The sequence below is a fragment of the Podarcis erhardii genome (assembly GCF_964252035.2).
Source record: "Podarcis erhardii genome assembly, chromosome: 16".
Classification (NCBI taxonomy): domain Eukaryota; kingdom Metazoa; phylum Chordata; class Lepidosauria; order Squamata; family Lacertidae; genus Podarcis; species Podarcis erhardii.
Window position 1 is genome coordinate 30,600,797 of NC_138514.1, and position 19,542 is coordinate 30,620,338.

A 19,542-nucleotide genomic window follows, 5' to 3' on the forward strand; every position below is an offset into this window, starting at 1 on the left:
TGCTAACCTCCAACAATGGTTGAATCAAATAGTCACTTAATATCTTATAGTACTTGGAGGTCAAGCCATCTGGCCCTGGAGATTTGCCCAGTTTCATGTTCTGAATGGCACGTTCGATCTCTTGTCGTGTTATTTTGCTGTTCAGGAGTAATCTGTTTTCTTGTGACAGTTTTTTAAGTCCATTTTTTTCCAAAAATTGTACAATCTCAGCCTCATTTTGCGGCCCTTGAGTATATAGTTTTTTAAAATATTTCTGGAAACACTTTCTAATCTCCACAGGGTTCTGAATATTTCTTCCTTCAATTTCCAAATTTGTTACTATATTCAACTTTTGTCTCTTCTTCAACTGCCAGGCCAGCAGTTTCCCGCATTTATTTGCCGATTCAAACGTTTTTTGTTTCATTGATTTAATCTTCCATTCTATTTCCTGGTTTATCAGTTTAGAATATTGTGCCTGATGAAGTTTAATTTCTCTCAAAATCAGCTGTGATTTCGGATTTATTCTTAACTTCTTCTCTAATTCTTTAATTTTCTCCAAAATCTTTTCTTTCTTTTCATTTTGTGTTCTTTTCTTTATAGCATTCTGTTGTATCAAGAACCCTCTCATCACAGCTTTGCTTGCGTCCCAAATTATTCTCTTTTCCACCGAAGTGTTCAGATTTATCTCAAAATAGTCCTTTAAAACTTTTTGGGCCTTCTTAATGATCTCCTGATCTCTGAACAAGTTGTCATTCATCTTCCATCTAAAGGAGCCAGTTGGTAATAGTGTCATATCCATTTTCAAAGCGTTATGGTCGGAGCAGGTCTTTGGGCAGATTTCCACTTTCCTGACCTTAGGTGCCAGACCTCTAGAAATCCATATTTGGTCGATTCTTGTCCAAGTCAGCTGGGCTTCAGAGAAGAATGTTCCTTCTTTTCCCAGGGGGTTCTTAGTTCTCCATATATCAATCCAGTCCATATTGTCTGTCATTTCGAAAAAAGTCTTTGGTAGTCTGCCATCTTTAGTAACTTTTTGGCTTTGTGACTTATCCATGTTAGTTGATACAATCCCATTCATATCTCCCATCATAATGATGTTGTCGTAGTCCAGATATTCCAGCATGCTCTCATGCAACTTCTTATAGAATTCCGATTTCCCATCATTTGGTGCATAAATTCCTAATAACAAAATTTTTTCTCCTTGATGTTGTATTTCAATTGCCAAAATTCTGCCATGTTCATCTTTAAATAGAAATTTAGGTGAAAGGCTCTCTTTTGCATATATCACCACCCCTCTCTTCTTCACTATGTCTGAAGATATAAATTCCTGGCCAAGTCTTTTGTTTATCAACACTTTTCTGTGGAGCCTAGTCACATGTGTTTCTTGCAGACAGATAATGTCCAATTGTTCCTTTTTTAATATATGAAAAAGTTTCCTCCTTTTTTCCGGAATGTTACAGCCATTTATATTCCAGCTCAAAAGTTGCAGAGACATCCTGAATAAATCTGGTTATTTTTCTGGGGGTGGTACCTTATTCGCTGGATCTTCAGGATCCAAGGGTGCAGGTGCCTCTGGTGCTCCAGGCCCCGAAGGTAATCCAAGTCCTTTATGAAGGTCTTCTCCGTGCTCTGATAGGTGAACCTTTGAGGCAGCTCCCAGCTCTGTGATTCCAAGGTTCTCCACCCCAGGGACCACTCCGTGGTGACTTTTGCAGCTCACGTTGATGCAGTTTGAAGAAGGTACCCATCCGCTCTTTCCCCAATGGGGACCAAACAGGCACAACTACCTATGTTAGGTAAAAGAAAATTGGAACAAACCCCTGTTAACAGAGGCAGTTGGGACATGTGGTTTCAACTAAACGATTTGCAGGAGCCCGTGTTTCATTTCGGTTTTTTGCAGCTCTGTGATCGGCAACAGAAGAAAAGAGACAGGCTAAAGAAGAAGCAATTGTGCTTGAACTGCAACTTTAATTTGCAAAGCTTGCATGAGTCGTACAAGTCAAAGAATGCAGTGCTTTTTTAGGGGCTGGCTTCAGAATGCTCATTCTGTTCTTTGTTTAGAACACTGGATATGAATAGCAGCCTGATGTCACAGGCTCTGAGTGGAGCAGGAGCTGGCCAGGCCAGGCCAGAGGAGACAAGTGGCCAACAAATGACCACTGAGAAGGATCCAGTGGGCTGGGAAGGTCTCTACCTGGATCAGGAGAGCCCAAGGAAGAGGGTCCTGGGAAAAGACCTAATGGGGTGAATTTCCCTTGCCTTGTCTCCCCACCAGTCCCCACAGTGCAAGGCACAGGCCCCATCTCTAGCTGTCAAACAGCTCTTACCAGAAACTACCAGTTAGTACTTACCAGTACTTACCAGAAAGTACTTCCTGGTGTTCAGTAGGAATCTCCTTTCTTGCAACTTGAAGCTTATGGTGCCACCAACTTTGCCTCCAGGAATATCATAAACCATGATCTGCACTAAGGCAGGAATGTCCAGCTGCACAAATATAAGATAATAATAATAATAAATAATATTTTTTTATTTATACCCCACCCTTCCCGGTTCAGAAAACTGGGCTCAGGGTGGCTAACAACAAATTTAAAGCACTTAATTGTAAAAGCAGCATAAAATACAGTATAAAAACATAAATAACAATAAAATTCAAAGTTCAGAAATCAATTTGGGGGAAACCCATCTAATAAGCATTAGATAGTCACCAGGGCTAGCTGGCTGAATTAGTCCTGCTTGGGCCAGCGAGGAGGTCAGGGGAGAATTAGCTGTGGGGTCTCAGAGCGGATGATCTTCATAAAAGGGGAGGGGGAGGAAGGGAAGGGAAAGAAAAGATCAGGCTGAATTCAAATTAAAGGCCAGGCGGAATAGCTCTGTCTTACAGGCCCGATGGAAGGAGGTTAAATCCTGAAGGGCCCTAGTCTCATGAGACAGAGCATTCCACCAGGTCGGAGCCATCACTGAAAAGGCCCTGGCCCTGGTGGAGGATATAAGATGTGGGGCTTCTGGCTTACTAGCAGTACATGTGAAAAAGATCTAGGGGTATTAGTGGACCACAAGCTTAACATGAGTCAACAGTGTGATGCAGCAGCAAAAAAAGGCTAATGCTATTCTAGGCTGCATCAACAGAAGTCTAGTATGCAGGTCAAGGGAAGTCATAAAGGTAAAGGTAAAGGTAAAGGTAAAGGTAAAGGTAAAGGTACCCCTGCCCGTACAGGCCAGTCGTGACCGACTCTGGGATTGCGCGCCCATCTCGCTTAAGAGGCCGGGAGCCAGCGCTGTCCGCAGACACTTCCAGGTCACATGGCCAGCGTGACGAAGCTGCTCCGGCGAACCGGCACCAGAGCAGCACACGGAACGCCGTTTACCTTCCCGCTATAAAGCGGTACCTATTTATCTACTTGCACTTAGGGGTGCTTTCGAACTGCTAGGTGGGCAGGAGCTGGGACCGAACGACGGGAGCTCACCCCGCCGCGGGGATTCAAACCGCCAACCATGCGATCGGCAAGTCCTAGGCGCTGAGGTTTTACCCACAGCGCCACCCGCGTCCCTTAAGGGAAGTCATAATACTGGTCTATTCTGCTTCGGCCAAACCACACCCAGATTACAGTAGTACCTCGGTTTAAGAACAGTCCAGTTTAAGAACGATTTGGTTTACAAACTCTGCAAAACCGGAAATAGTGTCTTGGTTTGAGAACTTTACCTTGGTCTAAGAATGGAATCCGAATGGTGGAAGGGCACTGGTGGCAGGAGGCCTCGTTAGGGAAAGCACGCCTTGGTTTAAGAACAGTTTTGGTTTAACAACAGACTTCCGGAATGGATTAAGTTTGTAAACCGTTGGACCCTTCCAACTCTACAGTTCTATGAATCTATGTCCAGTCCCACCTGTTTGTTACACCACCTGTCCTGTCCACCTATGAGAAGGCAGTAATGCCTCCTCCGTCCCCCAGGTCACTGAGATGTCAATGCAGGCGTGAATAGACACTGGTCTACACTGGCTGGCAGCAGCTGTCCAGGGATTCATGCTAGGCTCGTGCTTGGTCCCACTTGAACATGCTGGGGGTTGAACCTGCCACCTTCTGTGTCCCCTTTCCCGATGAACATACAATGTCTTCTACTGAGTCTGGAGAAAAGGCCCTGGCTCAGTGGCAGAGCCTCAGCTTTGCATGCAGACAGTCCCACGTTTAATCCCTGGCACCTCCAGGATAGGCCTGGGAGAGACTTCCTACCTGAAATCCTAGAAGAGCTGCTGCCAGTCAGAGTGGACACTACTGAGCAAGATGGGCCAATGGGCCAATTTGGAGGAAGGCAGCTCCCTGCATTCTAATTAATAATAATAATAATAATAATAATAATTATTATTATTATTATTCTTTATACCCCGCCCATCTAGCTGGACTTCCCCAGCCACTCTGGGTGGCTTCCAACAAAATATTAAAGTACCGTAATGCATCAAACATTAAAAGTTTCCCTAAACAGGGCTGCCTTCAGGTGTCTTCTAAAAGTCTGGTAATGTTTATCTCTTTGACATCTGATGGGAGGGTGTTCCACAGGGCGGGTGACACTACCAAGAAGGCCCTCTGCCTGGTTCCCTGTAGCTTTGCTTTTCACAGCAAGGGAACCGCCAGAAGGCCCTCGGCGCTGGACCTCAGTGTCCAGGTAGAACAATGGAGGTGGAGACGCTCGTTCAGATATACTGGACCAGGGCCGTTTAGGGCTTGAAAGGTCAGCACCAACATTTTGAATTGTGCTTGGAAATGAACTGGGAGCCAATATAGGTCTTTCAAGACCGGTGTTATGTGGTCTCAGTGGCCGCCCCCAGTCACCAGTCTATCTGCTGCATTCTGGATTAGTTGTAGTTTCCGGGTCACCTTCAAAGGTAGCCCCACATAGAGTGCATTGCAGTAGTCCAAACGAGAGATAACCAGAGCATGCAGCACTGGCAAGACAGTCCAAGGGCAGGTAGGGTCTCAGCCTGCGTACCAGATGGAGCTGGTAGATATCAAGACCATTAGTTGTCTTCTTTTCAATAGGGCATTCCTACCACTCAGTTGAGGGGCTTGCACCTGGTGGCAAATGAAGGTGTCAGGGATTGGGCGAGAGAGGGGGCGAGAGAGAGGAGGAGGAATGGTGGGGATCATGTCCTCCGCTTCTCCTGACACTGCTGAAGGAGAGGAATGCAGTCTTGAATTACAGCAGGGGTTTGAGGAGTTTGAGGGAAGTCACAGCTCGGAGACAGGCGAACGGAAGAATTGGGAAGTGTTAGAAGAAGGGGGGAGATGTGGAAGGGGAACCAGCTGACACATTGTCACTGGAGAGTATTTCTGATCCCCCTTCCCCCAGAACTCGGCGTTCATTAAAGGTGCAGGAACAATGGAATCAGAGACATTTGACCTCAGGTGGCCACCATAAGGGAAAGTGCTGTTGCTACGAAGGAGGGAGGAGGAACACAGTTTGGAGCAACGCCATTGTTAAGGCTTGTTGCGTTCTTTTGTCTCTCGCTATTAGCATTGGATAAAACTCATTAAAAAGGACTCTACCTTGTTTTCTCTGCTCTTGTTGCAACCAGGGGAGGAATAGCTTTCCCATAGCCTTGACAGAGCCTTGACAGAAGGCTGAAATCTGATATGCACTTTGTTGTTGTTGTTTAGTCGTTTAGTTATGTCCGACTCTTCGTGACCCCCTGGACCAGAGCATGCCAGGCACTCCTGTCTTCCACTGCCTCCCACAGTTTGGTCAAACTCATGCTGGTAGCTTCGAGAACACTATCCAACCATCTCGTCCTCTGGCGTCCCCTTCTCCTTGTGCCCTCTATCTTTCCCAACATCAGGGTCTTTTCCAGGGAGTCTTCTCTTCTCATGAGGTGGCCAAAGTATTGGAGCCTCAGCTTCAGGATCTGTCCTTCCAGTGAGCACTCAGGGCTGATTTCCTTAAGAATGGATAGGTTTGACCTTCTTGCAGTCCATGGGACTCTCAAGATAGGCACTTACAGGTGTTTAAATCTCATTGACCTGTTCCTGCGCCCTATTCATGTCTCTACATAGGATTGTGCCATTAAGGCCCAATCAAAGGGCGAAAACACCGTGTTTAATTGAACGCTGCTGGCCGCACTGCCAGAACAGAGCGCCATTTGGAATTTCCCTGGAAATTTAACTGGGTTTGTTGCATCGCACAGAGAAACCGGCATCCGAAAAAGGATTGGTTTCCAAGTCTGGCGTGGAGTGCACTGGGATTCATGCTTTGCTGCCAAGCAAAGTGCTGTTTGCCCTTCTAATGCAACCACCTCTGGGGCTGGCCTGGTTTTACAAGAGAGGAAGGAGATAGACTGAGTGTTCTCCCAGCATGCATTTCTGCCCCACTTCTGGGCCTGCCTCAGCTTCTCAGAGTTAATCAGGCTGAAACGGCCTTCAAATTGCACAGCCGGCATTTGATTTTGATTTGGAATCTGGCAGCATGAAATCCAAGGCACTCAGGGCACAGGAGCAGATCTGGAAAGTCGATCCCTTTGGCCTCGCCACCTCAGCTTGGACCTTGCTATTTGGCAGTGTGGTGTAGTGGTTAGAGCAGTGGTTCTCAATGAGTGCAGCGCTGGTGTGGCAGGAGAGGACGGCAAGTGTGGCAGGAAAATTCAAGGGGAAATCAAAGAAACATTTAAACATTTTAACGTCAATTGACGTTGGAGAGAAATGGAGTTGAGAAATAAGATTAAGGGTACATATTGATATGGGAATGCATTAGATAAAATGTAAAGAAATATACAATAATAAGAGTATATTCATTTGTAAAAAAGGAATATACAACGGGATTGACAGAAAGTCCGTAGTGTTGTTGCATATATGATTTTGGAATAGCTTTTTGTCTTTGTTGTTGTTGTTTTTCTTTCTTTTTTCTTTCTTTCTTTAGGTATATAAATTTTGTATATAAACTTTGTATACATGTCGGAAATTATATTATAATAAGCCCTGTAATGTAATATGACAATGTATGCATATGTAACATAAGAACATTAATAAATAAATAAAATGGGGAGGAAAAAAGAAGAAGAAGAAGAAACATTTAAACATTTCAAGAGCATTGGCTATTCTTCTGCAGTTCCCCACAACACCTTGTTTCTGAACAGGGATTTTCAACTCAGACAAATGTGAAAGATCAGAAAAGAGAAAGGCGTCTTTGTGTTGATGCGGAGATGAGAGTTTGCTAGGCTCAAATTAGACCTAAAATACCGTATTTTTCGCCCCATAAGACGCACATAGTTTTTTGGGAGAGCCGATGCCTCTCGCTCTCCAGGCTTCAGCGAAAGCCTGCATTCGCCCCATAGGATGCACACACATTTTCCCTTCATTTTTGGAGGGGAAAAAGTGTGTCCTATAGGGCAAAAAAATACGGTAAATGAGATTGCCCAGCAAATGCAAGCTCACACCTCTCAATAACTTTGTTTACGTACATACTTAAGGCACATATGTAAGAGGCATAATAATAATAATAATAATAATAATAATAATAATAATAATAATAATTTATTTATTTACTGTATACCCCGCCCTCCCCAGCCAGAGCAGGGCTCAGGGCAGCTAACACCAGTAAAATTACAATAAAAAAATAATAGGGGGGAAAAAACCAATTTAAAATACAGGTTAAAATGCAATTTAAAATGCAGCCTCATTTTAAAAGTAGCCCATAGATCAAAACTGTAAGGGGAGGGAAACATAAGGGTCAGACTGAGTCCAAACCAAAGGCCAGGCGGAACAGCTCTGTCTTGCAGGGCTTGCGGAAAGATGTCAAGTCCCGCAGGGCCCTAGTCTCTTGTGACAGAGTGTTCCACCACGTCGGGGCCAGTATTGAAAATAATAATAATAATAGAATTTATATACTGCCTTATACCCAGAGGTCTCAGGGTGGTTCACAGAAAAGACCAACATAAAAACCACAATGTATATATGATCAAAATAAAAACAAGAACCCAATAACACACACACCCATGCCCAAAAGAAAGACTTTCTGGATGTCCCATGATCATATTATAAAGTGGTTGCATTCTATGTTTTAAAGCAAGCACTGTTGTTTCTTTCTGTTTTCCAATGTATTTCTTCATTTAAAAAAAAATTAAAATATTTTGTGTGTTTCTTCACACACAAATTAAATTAATATTTTGTTGGGAGCCACCCAGAGTGGTTACATCACAAAACATGGGGGTGGGGGTTTTTTGCTGCAAACGCTGCAAAACAACTGCAAAACTTTGGCATGAAGTTGGAGGGGATCCCAGATTTTGGGGTTCGTAGTTCACAAATCCCATCTGGTTGGCCGCTGTGAGAACGGGGTGCTACACTACACAGGTCATTGAACTGAGCCAGCAGGCTTCTCTTACGTTTCTATGTTCTTATGATCTCTTTTCTTCTTCTAGAATTGACTCATGATCTTGAAACAAAGGAACTGGAAGCCAGCCAACAAGGTAAGAGGAAGCCCCCTTTGTGGGTGAGGTGCTGTTAAGAGCATGGGACTCTTCAACTATGATTCAAAAAGCAGGCGAGGGATTTGTATAGCTCAGGGGCAGAGCCCCTGCTTTGTCCCGGGTTCAAAGGCCTCATCCCTGTTTTACTTCCACCACCAGACAAAGCCTTTTTTGTACCAATGAGCCTTTGGCCCCCTGTTGTCTTTTTTGTGTGTATGCTTCTAAATGTTGTTAAGTGTTTCCAGGGCAGTTTTTGATAGGGCTACAGTCATACCTCGGAAGTCGAACGGAATCCATTCGACTTCCAAAACTTTCGGAAACTTGGGCGCAGCTGCCGATTGGGTGCAGTAAGCTCCTGCAGCCAATCAGAAGCCATGGAAGGCCCATTGGACGTTTGGGTTCCAAACAACGTTAGTAAACCAGAACACGCACTTCCGGGTTTGCGGCGTTAAGGAGCCAAAACATTTGACTCGCAAGGCATTCAACTTCCAAGATACAACTGTTCTTATTTGCTATTTTTTAAACAACTATATTTATTGCATGTTCTTCCTTGTATCTGTTTCATGCTAAGATCCACTTTGCATCCTGCACTGGGAGAAAAGTGAGATATAAATAAAATAAAAAATCCCTTTCAATGGGCCTGCTCTGAGTAGGACTAAAAGGTAAAGGGACCCCTGACCATTAGGTCCAGTTGTGGCCGACTCTGGGGTTGCGGCGCTCATCTCGCTTTACTGGCCGAGGGAGCCGGCGTACAGCTTCCGGGTCATGTGGCCAGCATGACTAAGCTGCTTCTGGCGAACCAGAGCAGCACACGGAAACGCCGTTTACCTTCCTGCCAGAGTGGTACCTATTTATCTACTTGCACTTTGACGTGCTTTCAAACTGCTAGGTTGGCAGGAGCTGGCACCAAGCAATGGGAGCTCACCCCATCGCAGGGATTCGAACCGCCAACCTTCTGATTGGCAAGTCCTAGGCTCTGTGGTTTAACCCATAGCACCACCCGCATCCCTCCTGAGTAGGACTAGCTTTGGCTAAAACCAGTGCTATTTTTTTCTAGAAAAAGAGGTGCCAGAACTCACCGTGAACTTCTCCCCTGTTCTCTTATAATGGCAATGGCACCCACATGAGAGGTGCCGGAACTGAGTTCCAGCTGGGGGGTGGGGAGCCCTGGCTAAAACCCAAGGCCTTGAAAATAGTTTCATTTCCCCAGCTCTCCCAGGCATGAATGCTTTTCAACCCAATCCTAATTCTTAGCGACAGTGCGGCCGGCAGAGGGTGCTGAGTGAGCATGTGATTGGCGTTCCCTTCTAGGCTTGGAACAGTTCCCAAGGATTCCACTATTATTCTGCTTTGCCGTCTCGGTTTCTGGTCTGGCCTAGTTTCGCTCTTTACCAATGATGTTTAAGGGTATTGTTTGAAAGTCTTCAGACTGAACAAGCTGGCATCAGGTACTCAGAAGCCTTCTTTCCTCACTGCTTCCCACTGCGTGGGTGCATAGGAAAAAGAAGTCAAGATGTTTGGATCAGTGTTCCAGACTGGATTCCATGACATTCATTATTTGCACATCGCCCGTATTTCTTGCCCAGGATCGGTGTGATCGTTAGAGTATCCGACTCTCTCTCTCTCTCTCTCTCTCTCTCTCTCTCTCTTTCTTACATTTGTATAGCAATCTTCAAATATCTAACAGGTTGTCACATGGAAAATGGTGCCTCCTTGTTTTCTCCTGCTCCTTGTTTTCTCCTGCTCTGGACTTGAACCAATGACTTACAAGTTACCAGAAAGGAGAACATCTGGAAGAACTTTCTTACAGCAAGAGGTGCCAGCTTCTCTAGAGGATATTTGGGGGGGCAACATCCTCTGAATATTGAGGTGGCCCAGCCCCCTCCAGAAAAATATTCAGGGGGCTGAAACTGCATCAGTCCCTGGGAGTTGGCACCTATGTCTGACAGTAAGAGCTGTTTGACTCCCTTGGGAGATTGTGGACACTCCTTAGCTAGCAGGACCAGTGGTCAGGGATGATGGGAATTGTAGTCCTGCAACCTTGGCTGCTGGGTAATGGAGGGGAGAGAGAAAAGGTCCCGAGATCTTTATCGCCAGGAGCAGCTCTTTTATCACAGTGAGGTGGAGCTGCAGAGCGACTGGAGGCCTCGCCCCGGCCCCGGAGGCAAAAGGCGAGGCTGCAAGTGGCACAGCAAAGGCGTTTGAGGCGTAGACGGCAGCAGGAAGTCTCAGGCGAATGGAATGCTGGTGGAAGGCAGACGCAGAGAAGCGAGTGGCCGATTCCAAAAAAAGCCTCTCCTCTTTCCCTGCCACACCCTGGAGGAGGAAACAGCACCACAGCGAAACGTGTCCGGTGCACCTTATGTCCTCAGCTGCCCTTTGTAGCTTCAGATAAAGCAGAAGTCAGCCCGTTAGGGGTCATCAAGGGCAGCCCCACCAACCTCAGCCAGCCCTCTGAAACCAGCCTTTGATAACTGCCTTTCTTGAAAAGATGTCTCAGTCACTAAAAGCATCCGAAGAGCAGAGCTTGAATGACTGTTTCTTTGCAATATGGCAATTTTATTTATTTCCATCAGAAGAGCATGGGACTCTTCATCTTAGGGTTGTGGGTTCAAGCCCCACATTGGGCAAAAGAGCCCTGCCCTGCAAAGGGTTGGACTAGAGGACACCCACCCCCATCCCCTTCCAACTCTACAAATCTATGATTCTAGGCAAATATGGAGGTTGTTCGGTCCCACCAGCGCGTGCAAATGTCTGGCTCATTTAAGACTATGCAGAAGAGTTTTTTGGATTTGATATCCCACTTTATCGGGGACACGGGTGGCGCTGTGGGTTAAACCACAGACTTGCCAATCAGACTTGCTGAGCAGAAGGTTGGCGGTTCGAATCCCCACGACGGGGTGAGCTCCCATTGCTCGGTCCCTGCTCCTGCCAACCTAGCAGTTCGAAAGCATGTCAAAGTGCAAGTAGATAAATAGGTACCACTCCGGCGGGAAGGTAAACAGCGTTTCTGTGCGCTGCTCTGGTTTGCCAGAAGCGGCTTAGTTATGCTGGCCACATGACCCGGAAGCTGTACGCCGGCTCCCTCGGCCTATAGAGCGAGATGAGCGTCGCAACCCCAGAGTCGGCCACGACTGGACCTAATGGTCAGGGGTCCCTTTACCCTTTACCTTTATATTGGATGTTGCTGGATTCTGCCTTATCAAAGCAACCCCAGCATGGTGACAGGAGCAAGCCAGCAGGAAACCACACTGAGGCAGATGGCGTTAACTCTTTATTAGCAAAAGCAGGATCTGCATAGCTGTGTCGGGCCTAATGAACACAGCAACATATGTCCGGCAGGTCTTTTCCCCATGAAGCAGTTGCTGAGACTGAAGGTCTCTGCCTCTCCACCAGCTGCCTAAGTCCCCTCCTCTCCAGGGTTTTCCCCAAGCAATCTTAGACTGCACCTACATGGAGCTAATTTCTCCTCCGCCCTCTTCCTGCCTCTCCTGGTACTGGGAGACCAGCGGGGAGGGGAGCTTGTCGCAGCAGGATGGGGAGACACCTGTGACTCTTCAGCAGCCCGACTCATCTCTGCCTCTTGGCCTCCCTCATCCCACTCACCAGCTTCAGCTTCTGCCTCTTGACTTCTCTCTGTCACCAACTCTCCTCGCTCACTGAGCCCTGCTACCTCTTCAGCTTCTGACACCTCCTGTCCCCAGTCTTCTCCCTCTGACCACTCACTGTTGTCCCACCACCACTCCCCGGGCTCTGAGCCTTCTTCTCTTGGGGGTCCCCCAGCTGACTGTTCCCACCATTCCTCTGCATCCATCCACTCTGTGGCATCTAGCCAATGGTCAGCAGGAGGGTGGGATGGCAGCTGTAGCCCCAGAACCTTCTGGAGGACCACAGATCCCCATCCCTGGGCTAGGTGAGGACTGTGCATGACAACATAGGATATCGGAATGACTCATTGCTCTCTAAACTCCTAACTAGGAGAGGGCAATCGAGGTGACAGGGGAAGAGCAGGGCAAGAGGAGCAAATTCATTTCCTCCTCAACATCCTTGGATCTGCAAGCAACTGACTCACGAGCCACCCTATTCCACGCAAGAGCCCGCCTCCCATCCTGTGGATTCTTTGCCTATGTCAGCTTTCGCTATCCCAACATCTTATAGGGCAATCAATTGATGATGAGTCAAATCATTGCTTCCCCCTTGTCACCTTGTGTACATCCACGTCTCTCAAAGAGCTCCTTGTAAGCCTCTGAAGAGGCAATGCTGGGAAGCAATTGTGTGTAGGAGAAGGGTTGAAATAATAATAATAATAATAATAATAATAATAATAATAATAATAATAATAATGAAAGGAATCCACAAACTGGAACGCCCTCTGGACAGGTTTTTGCATGGCTAATCCTTTGGCGAGGATGTCTTCGCATTACAGTGTCTGAGAGGTGTGTTAGCAGGCATTTACAAAGACAGCTGGAAGTGGAAGCAAAGTGACTTCTTCTTCTTCTTCTTCTTCTTCTGGGGAGACTGGATATCATCCTGCAGGCATACCAGATGTGTGCGCTCCAGCTGTCTTTTGCCTGGGCCAGTCCTGGTTTTTTGGTCTGGCAAGCCAAAACAGGTCCATGGCAAAGATCAACAAGAACACTACCCACCAGGCACTGAGCTTGTGGAGCTATCTGCAGGGAGTCATTCCTCCAAAAACTGTGTCATTGGGCAGTGAAAAGGATGGTAGAGCACATGCTTTGCAGCCTCCATTGACAGAAAACCCATTCTGTGTCCAGGGCGGCTGTCGACCAGCTCTGTTTGGTAGGCCAGTTGAGACCCTACCTGCCTGACCGTTGTCTTGCCAGAGTGGTACACGCTCTGGCTATCTTCTGCTTGGACTACTGCAATGCTACCTTTGAAGGTGACTTGGAAACTGCAACTAATCCAGAATGCGGCAGCTGGACTGATGACTGGGTCGGCCACCGGGACCATAGAACACGAGTCCTAAAGGATCTGCACTGGCTCCCAGTACATTTCCAAGCAGAATTCAAAGTGTTGGTGATGACCTTTAAAGCCCGAAATGGCCTCTGCCTTGTAAACCTAAAGGGGTGGCTCCAACTCCATTGTTCAGCCGCTGTTGTTTGGACTGTTGTCCATTGTTCGGACACTGAAGTTCCACCTTCGAGGGCCTTCTGGTGGTTCCCTTACTGCAAGAAGTGAGGTTACAGGGAACCAGGCAGAGGGCCTTTTTCGCAGTGTTGCCTTCCCTGTGGAACGCCCTCCCATCGGATGCCAAGGAGATAAACAACTATCTGACGTTTAGAACACATCTGAAGGCAGCACTGTATAGGAAAGCTTTTAATGTTTGAGGTTTTATTATGCTTGTATATTTGTTGGAAGCCTCCCAGAGTGAATGGGGCAACCAAGTGAGATGGGGTGTTGTTGTGTTGTTATTCTTATTCTTATTAATCTTCAATGTTCTAGAATCTTCAATGTTCAGTCTTCTAGAATCCTTGAGTTGGAGGACAACTTGAGAGAACATCTAGTCCAACCTCAACCCCATCCATGGTTCTTACATTTTCATCCCGCATTGGAAAATACCTGCATTGCAGGGGGCTGGGCTAAGCACTCTTGGGGTCCCTGCAATACTATGATGTCCCCTGAGGACATCTTGAAGGGTCTCAGGACTCATCCACACTTCCCCTTGTCCGTCTGCTTCCCCTTGGCTAAAACTGCTCTTTACAGTGATCAAATGGAGCAAATGGAGCAAAATGTGTTTTCTCCAGGTGGATGTTTACTCTTATTCCGCACTAAAGATCATCCTTTCCCAGGGAAAGGAGTGGGGCAAGGGGAAACTCCTTGGACCCATATCTAGAAAGTGTGGGTCAAGCAGAAAACCGCTCAGCCCCATGCTTTTCAAAGTGAAAGTGTGGGTGAGCACTCATTAGACTATTATTTGTTTTCATTTCACTTAAAAATATTTCTATAGCCCAAATATATTTGGGGACACCCCCTCTAAGGGCTCAGCCCTCAGGAGCTGCCCCCTCCCTGTTCATGATTGTTTGGGTTTTCTGTTTCTTCTGTGCATCACAAGTAGCACAGGGACTAAGTTCACGGTTACATCTTCTGCATCTCGTTTGCAATTGTTTTTGTCCACTTGAAAAATCTCAGTTAAGAAAAAGAAAGCCAAAAAGCCTCTCTCTTTCTCTTGGATGTAGAGCTTTTTCTTTTTTCTTTTGAAAAAAAATTTTGTTCAGTTTTACACTATACATTTAAATTCAAACATTAGACATCATCACCAGCATTTGGGATTCCCTGAATCCTTAGACTCCCCTCCATGGTTTCCATTTTCAATCTTATCCTACTGCATCACATATTTTCTCCATTTTTCTTAAAGAATCCATTTTTACCTTAGTTTTTAGTACATTACAAGCGTTACTCAAATCCTGCCAAAGTTTTTAGTTGCTTACAATGTTCTCTTAAGCAAATTGTAATTTCCCCGCATTCCTTATTAAAGTTCCTCTCTTCCTGGTTTCTGATTTTCCCAGTCATTTTCGCCATTTCACCATAGTTCATCATCTTCATTGGCCATTCGTCTCTGGTCAGGACTTTGTCTTCTTTCCATTTCTGGGCCAGTAGTAGCCGTGCTGCTGTTGTTGCATGCATAAACAATCATTTCTGCTCCTTTGGTATCTCTGCACCTAAAATTCCTAGTCAAAAAGCCTCTGGTTTTCCCCAGAAATGTTATTTTAAACTTTTTTCTCCAACTCATTATATATACAGTGGTACCTCGGATTACAGACACTTCAGGTTACAGATTCCGCTAACCCAGAAATAGTACCTCAGGTAAAGAACTTTGCTTCAGGATGAGAACAGAAATCGTGCTCTGGCGGCACGGCGGCAGCAGGAGGCCCCATTAGCTAAAGTGGTACCTCAAGTTAAGAACAGTTTCAGGTTAAGAACGGACCTCCAGAACGAATTAAGTTCTTAACCCGAGGTACCACTGTATATATATCATTTCCCAGAATGCTTTTGTTGTCTTGCACATCCACCACGTGTGGTAGAACGTGTCTTCCTTCTCCTTGCATTTCCTTTTGGCTAAGATCAAGTGTAGTATCTGTTCTTCTCAGTTTATTTTTTTTTTTTAATAATTTTTTATTAATTTTCCAATTTTTAACACTAAACAACAACAACACACAAACATCAACAAATACGAACACACACAAAAAATATCATTTCTTAACCTCATTTTCATATGCCTCGTTTCTCGGACTTCCCCATACCTCACCCTTTTTGCATCCTTATTTTACAGTTTTTCAACAACCCTTTTTGCCAATTAAATTTAAACTCATTGTCATTCTCAATTTCACCTTAAATCATCAAACAGTTTTAGCTGCAATTCTGCATCTTCCTTCCCCTTGACATTTTATCACTCCTCTATTTTACAACAGTTCTTAAGATATAGTTTAAACTTTTTCCAATCTTCCTCCACTGTCTCTTTCTCTTGGTCACGGATTCTGCCGGTCATTTCTGCCAGTCCCATAAAGTCAATCACTTTCGTCTGCCATTCTTCCAGTGTGGGTAATTCTTGTGTCTTCTTGTGTCTTGTGTTCTTCTCAGTTTAATATCTTGATATGTTCTCTATTTGAATGTAGACATCATTGACCAGGAGCTGGAGGAGAAGTGCAAGATCATGGAAGCCCAGCTGCAGGAGAAGGAGATGAACAACGTGGAGCTGCGCAAGGAGCTGAGGCACAAGGAGAGCTTGGTTGCTGCCCTCCGCTCCAACCTGAGGAACAAAGAGAGGAAATTCCTGGAGGAACTGAAGAGGAGAAGCCACCGGGTGACCATCCTCAACACAGAGCTGCAGAAGCAGACGGAGGCGGCTGCCTACCTCTCCTTCCAGCTCCACGCCACCAAACAGAAGCTCCACAGTTCCCGGCAGAGCGGGAAGGCCCTGCCCGAGATGCCCCCTGAGAAACCTTTCCTCCCTCCGCCCTGCGGCGAGGCGAGGCCCAAGAAACGGACGCAGAAGTCCCACACTCGCCGGCAGGCTTCCAGCAACTTCCACAGCAGGGGGGCCTTCAAGGAGCCTCCGCCTCGCGACCGGCTGAGCAGCTTCGAAGACGTCGAGCCCATGCCCGACCCGGCACTTTTCCTGTACATGAAACGGCACCACACGCCGCCTCACCGCCAGAGAGCGGAGCATCACAAAGCCTCGGCCTTGTCCGCCAAGGCGGGCGCCGACCAAAGCGACCCCAAAGGCAGCCGGCTGAGGTCGTCCACCCGGCAGGCCTCCTCGGAGCCAACGGAAGCTTCCGGAGGCGCCAGGACTTTGGGCAAGCCGCGGCCATCCTCCAAAGGGGAGCAGCGCAAGCGAAGCGGCCCCAGCCCCCAAACTTCGAAAGATGTTGACTAAAAGGGGGAAGGCAAGTGAGAGAGATATGATAGAAAAGGGGGGAAACACATGCAACCATTTTGAAATTGCTTTTCTTAAGAGGTCACACTGGGGAGGGGGGGGGCAATCTTTTCAAGTACATCCCTAAATTAGAGGTAGTCTCCAGGGGAAGTGCTGTGGGGCCTCGTAGGTGCCGCCATTTTGTCTACCAAGTTGGGAACGGCGTCCACAACAACAGAACTGCCAAGGCTGGAGTGGTTTTGAACGTTGCGGTCAAAGCCGCAGTGAATGTAGCAAGCCGTTTGCCGCCACACCACTCAACAAGCACTGCACAACGTCCGGCAAAGAGGATCGAGGAACTGAACCTGAAGTTTCCGTGCCTTCAGATTAACAGCTTTTTTCATTGGTTTGCTTTTTTTAGTTTTCCTGTTTCGAATTCTGACATCAGCTTCGAAAGCCTGCTGTCTGAAATCTCAGCGTCACCGGCAAAAACTGATGCTTTGGTGCTGGCAGCTGGGTTTTTGACACTTCTGAATGTGTACGATTCATCCCATCTTAAATGGGTGTGATTTTCTTTTCCGTTTCAGCACTAGTTGCAATACCTTTGGCTCAAAGAGAAGGTGGCCTCAGAGGCTGGTTATGGGAGAGTGTTTGGGGAGGGGACTTTGATGGGATGTGCTGGGGAGGGAGTGGGTTTGGGGGGAGTATCTAGAGCAGGGTATTCTTTTAAGAAAGTAGCATTCAATCCACCTCCTTTGGGGGGGGTCGCATGGCGAGGGGTTGGACAACAGAGCAAAATGCAACTCTAGAAAACATAAACATGAGTGGTGACCATTGTTCTGCTTAAGTATAGGAGAACAGTACAACACCAGAGTTGAAATCCTGGAAAGTATTTGTGATGGATACCCAGGCTTAACTTACAGGGCTGCCAGAGAGATTTTAGCCCATTGGTCTTCTGTGACTGCCTCCTTAGCTATTTTTTGGAAGCTACAGGGGAGGCTTTGTCTAAAATTGTGAGAGGTGTTCTGCCCAAGGGGGTTATGCCCTCTATCTCCCTGCCCCCCATAATGCAAGTACCAATGGGCATAGTGCAGTACAGGGTGCGATAGCAGGCATCCATCCTCAGAGGTATTTGGGGAGGGATTTAACTAAGGCTGGGTCTACACTGATCTGGAAAACGCTATAAAAAATGCTGTTAAAAAATATAGCTCCCAATGCAATTTCCCATTGGCGAAAGTTCGCTGCTCTATGGCGCCCTCTGGTGTCACATTTTTATAACACATTTTTAACGTTATAACTCACCAGTGTAGATTAGTCCTAAGTCTTAAGTCTCTCCTGCAAGGCTGAGAACCCTGTGTCCCTCCAGATGTTGCTGCACTACAACTCCCTGATTATCAACTGGGGATTATAGGAGCTGAACATCTGGACAGCCACCGGTTCCCCATCTGTGGTCTTCCTCTTTTTCTCTCTTTGCTTTTGCACTCTGCAGGCAGGGAAGATGCTTCCAATTCCTAGGCACACCCAGTGTTAAATGGGGAGATTTTGAAAGTGAAATCTGAATTTCAAGCCAAACTTAAATTCTAGGTTTAGGGTTCTTTTTTTCCCCTTTTTTTCTTTTTTGGCCAAGTTTTGAATTTGGACAAATGTTTGTCTTGGGCAAAAGCTGAATCATAAACACAGGAGTATGTATCTATGCATTCCAGTTCTTAGGTTCTAACATCACAATACTAAGAGCTCAAGTTAAAGTAAAGATAGAGGGGCCTTTGGTGACAATTTCTAGATGACCACAAGAGGACCGTGATTTGGGTAAAACTGAGGGGGAGCCAGCAGGAGCATCCAACATTAGTCGTATTCAGAGCAGATCCATTGGAATGAATGGGTGTAATTAACTTTAAATTGCAATGGCTCTACTCCGAGTAGAATTTAGTTGACTGCAGAGCTTGTGCATTCCTGTCTCCCACTCCAATAATTTGAGTACTGACCTGCCCAAGAGGAATAATTCAGGTTTTTGGGTTTTGTCTTTCAAAAATATGTTTGGGGACCCAAATCATGAATTTCTCCAGCCTTGGTTGGCCTCCAAGTTAGGGTGCTTAAAGCCTATCCAGCATAATGTTGAGGGGGGTGTTGGATATGCACACATAGAATCATAGAACTGTAGAATTGGGACCCCAAGGGCCACCTAGTCCAACCCCCTGCAATGCAGCCATGTATAGGAAGAGGGGGGGAAATTGCACAGCAATTGCTCAGTCTAGGCTAGAACTCCGCCATCTTCATGGAGTTCTGAGACTGATAGGTTTGGTTCCAAATTCTCGTCGACAGGTCGCTTTACTTTTTGAGGCAGAAGACGAGCTGCTGAATGACAATCAAGACGGTTGAAAGGGTAGGGCTTGGAATTCAGGAATTCAGGAGTTCTGGGAAAGCCACCGAGGTCTAAAAATACGCATCCGTCCGTGTCCATGCTCATGTGCTTTGCTGTATACACACCATGCACTGAAATCACATTTGCTCTCCGCAAAGAATCCTCGGAACCGTAGTTCACACCTCGCAAAGCTACAACTCCCAGCGCCCTTAGCAAACCACAGTTCCCAGGATTCTTAGGGTGGGTGGGGAGGTGCTTAACATGTATGGTGTGTAAGTTTAGCTTACAAGTTTTTGCTTACAAGTTTTGCTCATCTGCTTCCATAGTGACGTTGTGCTTATTCAAGGCAGTGATCCAAAGTGCTCTTAGGATGTACCCGCA

The 19,542-nt window shown here is 46.4% G+C and overlaps 1 protein-coding gene across 1 annotated transcript in view; it reads left to right on the top strand.

Annotated features, from left to right (window-relative positions):
• Window positions 1-19,028, top strand: part of CCDC92B (coiled-coil domain containing 92B) — a 35,142-nt gene extending 16,114 nt beyond the window's left edge. Inside the window, exons 3-4 of the mRNA XM_081843610.1 lie at window positions 8,378-8,425; window positions 16,060-19,028. Of these exons, the coding sequence (XP_081699736.1) occupies window positions 8,378-8,425; window positions 16,060-16,823 (812 nt within the window). The 3' untranslated portion in view covers window positions 16,824-19,028. The remainder of the gene's footprint in view (window positions 1-8,377; window positions 8,426-16,059) is intronic.
• Window positions 19,029-19,542: the final 514 nt, after the last annotated feature.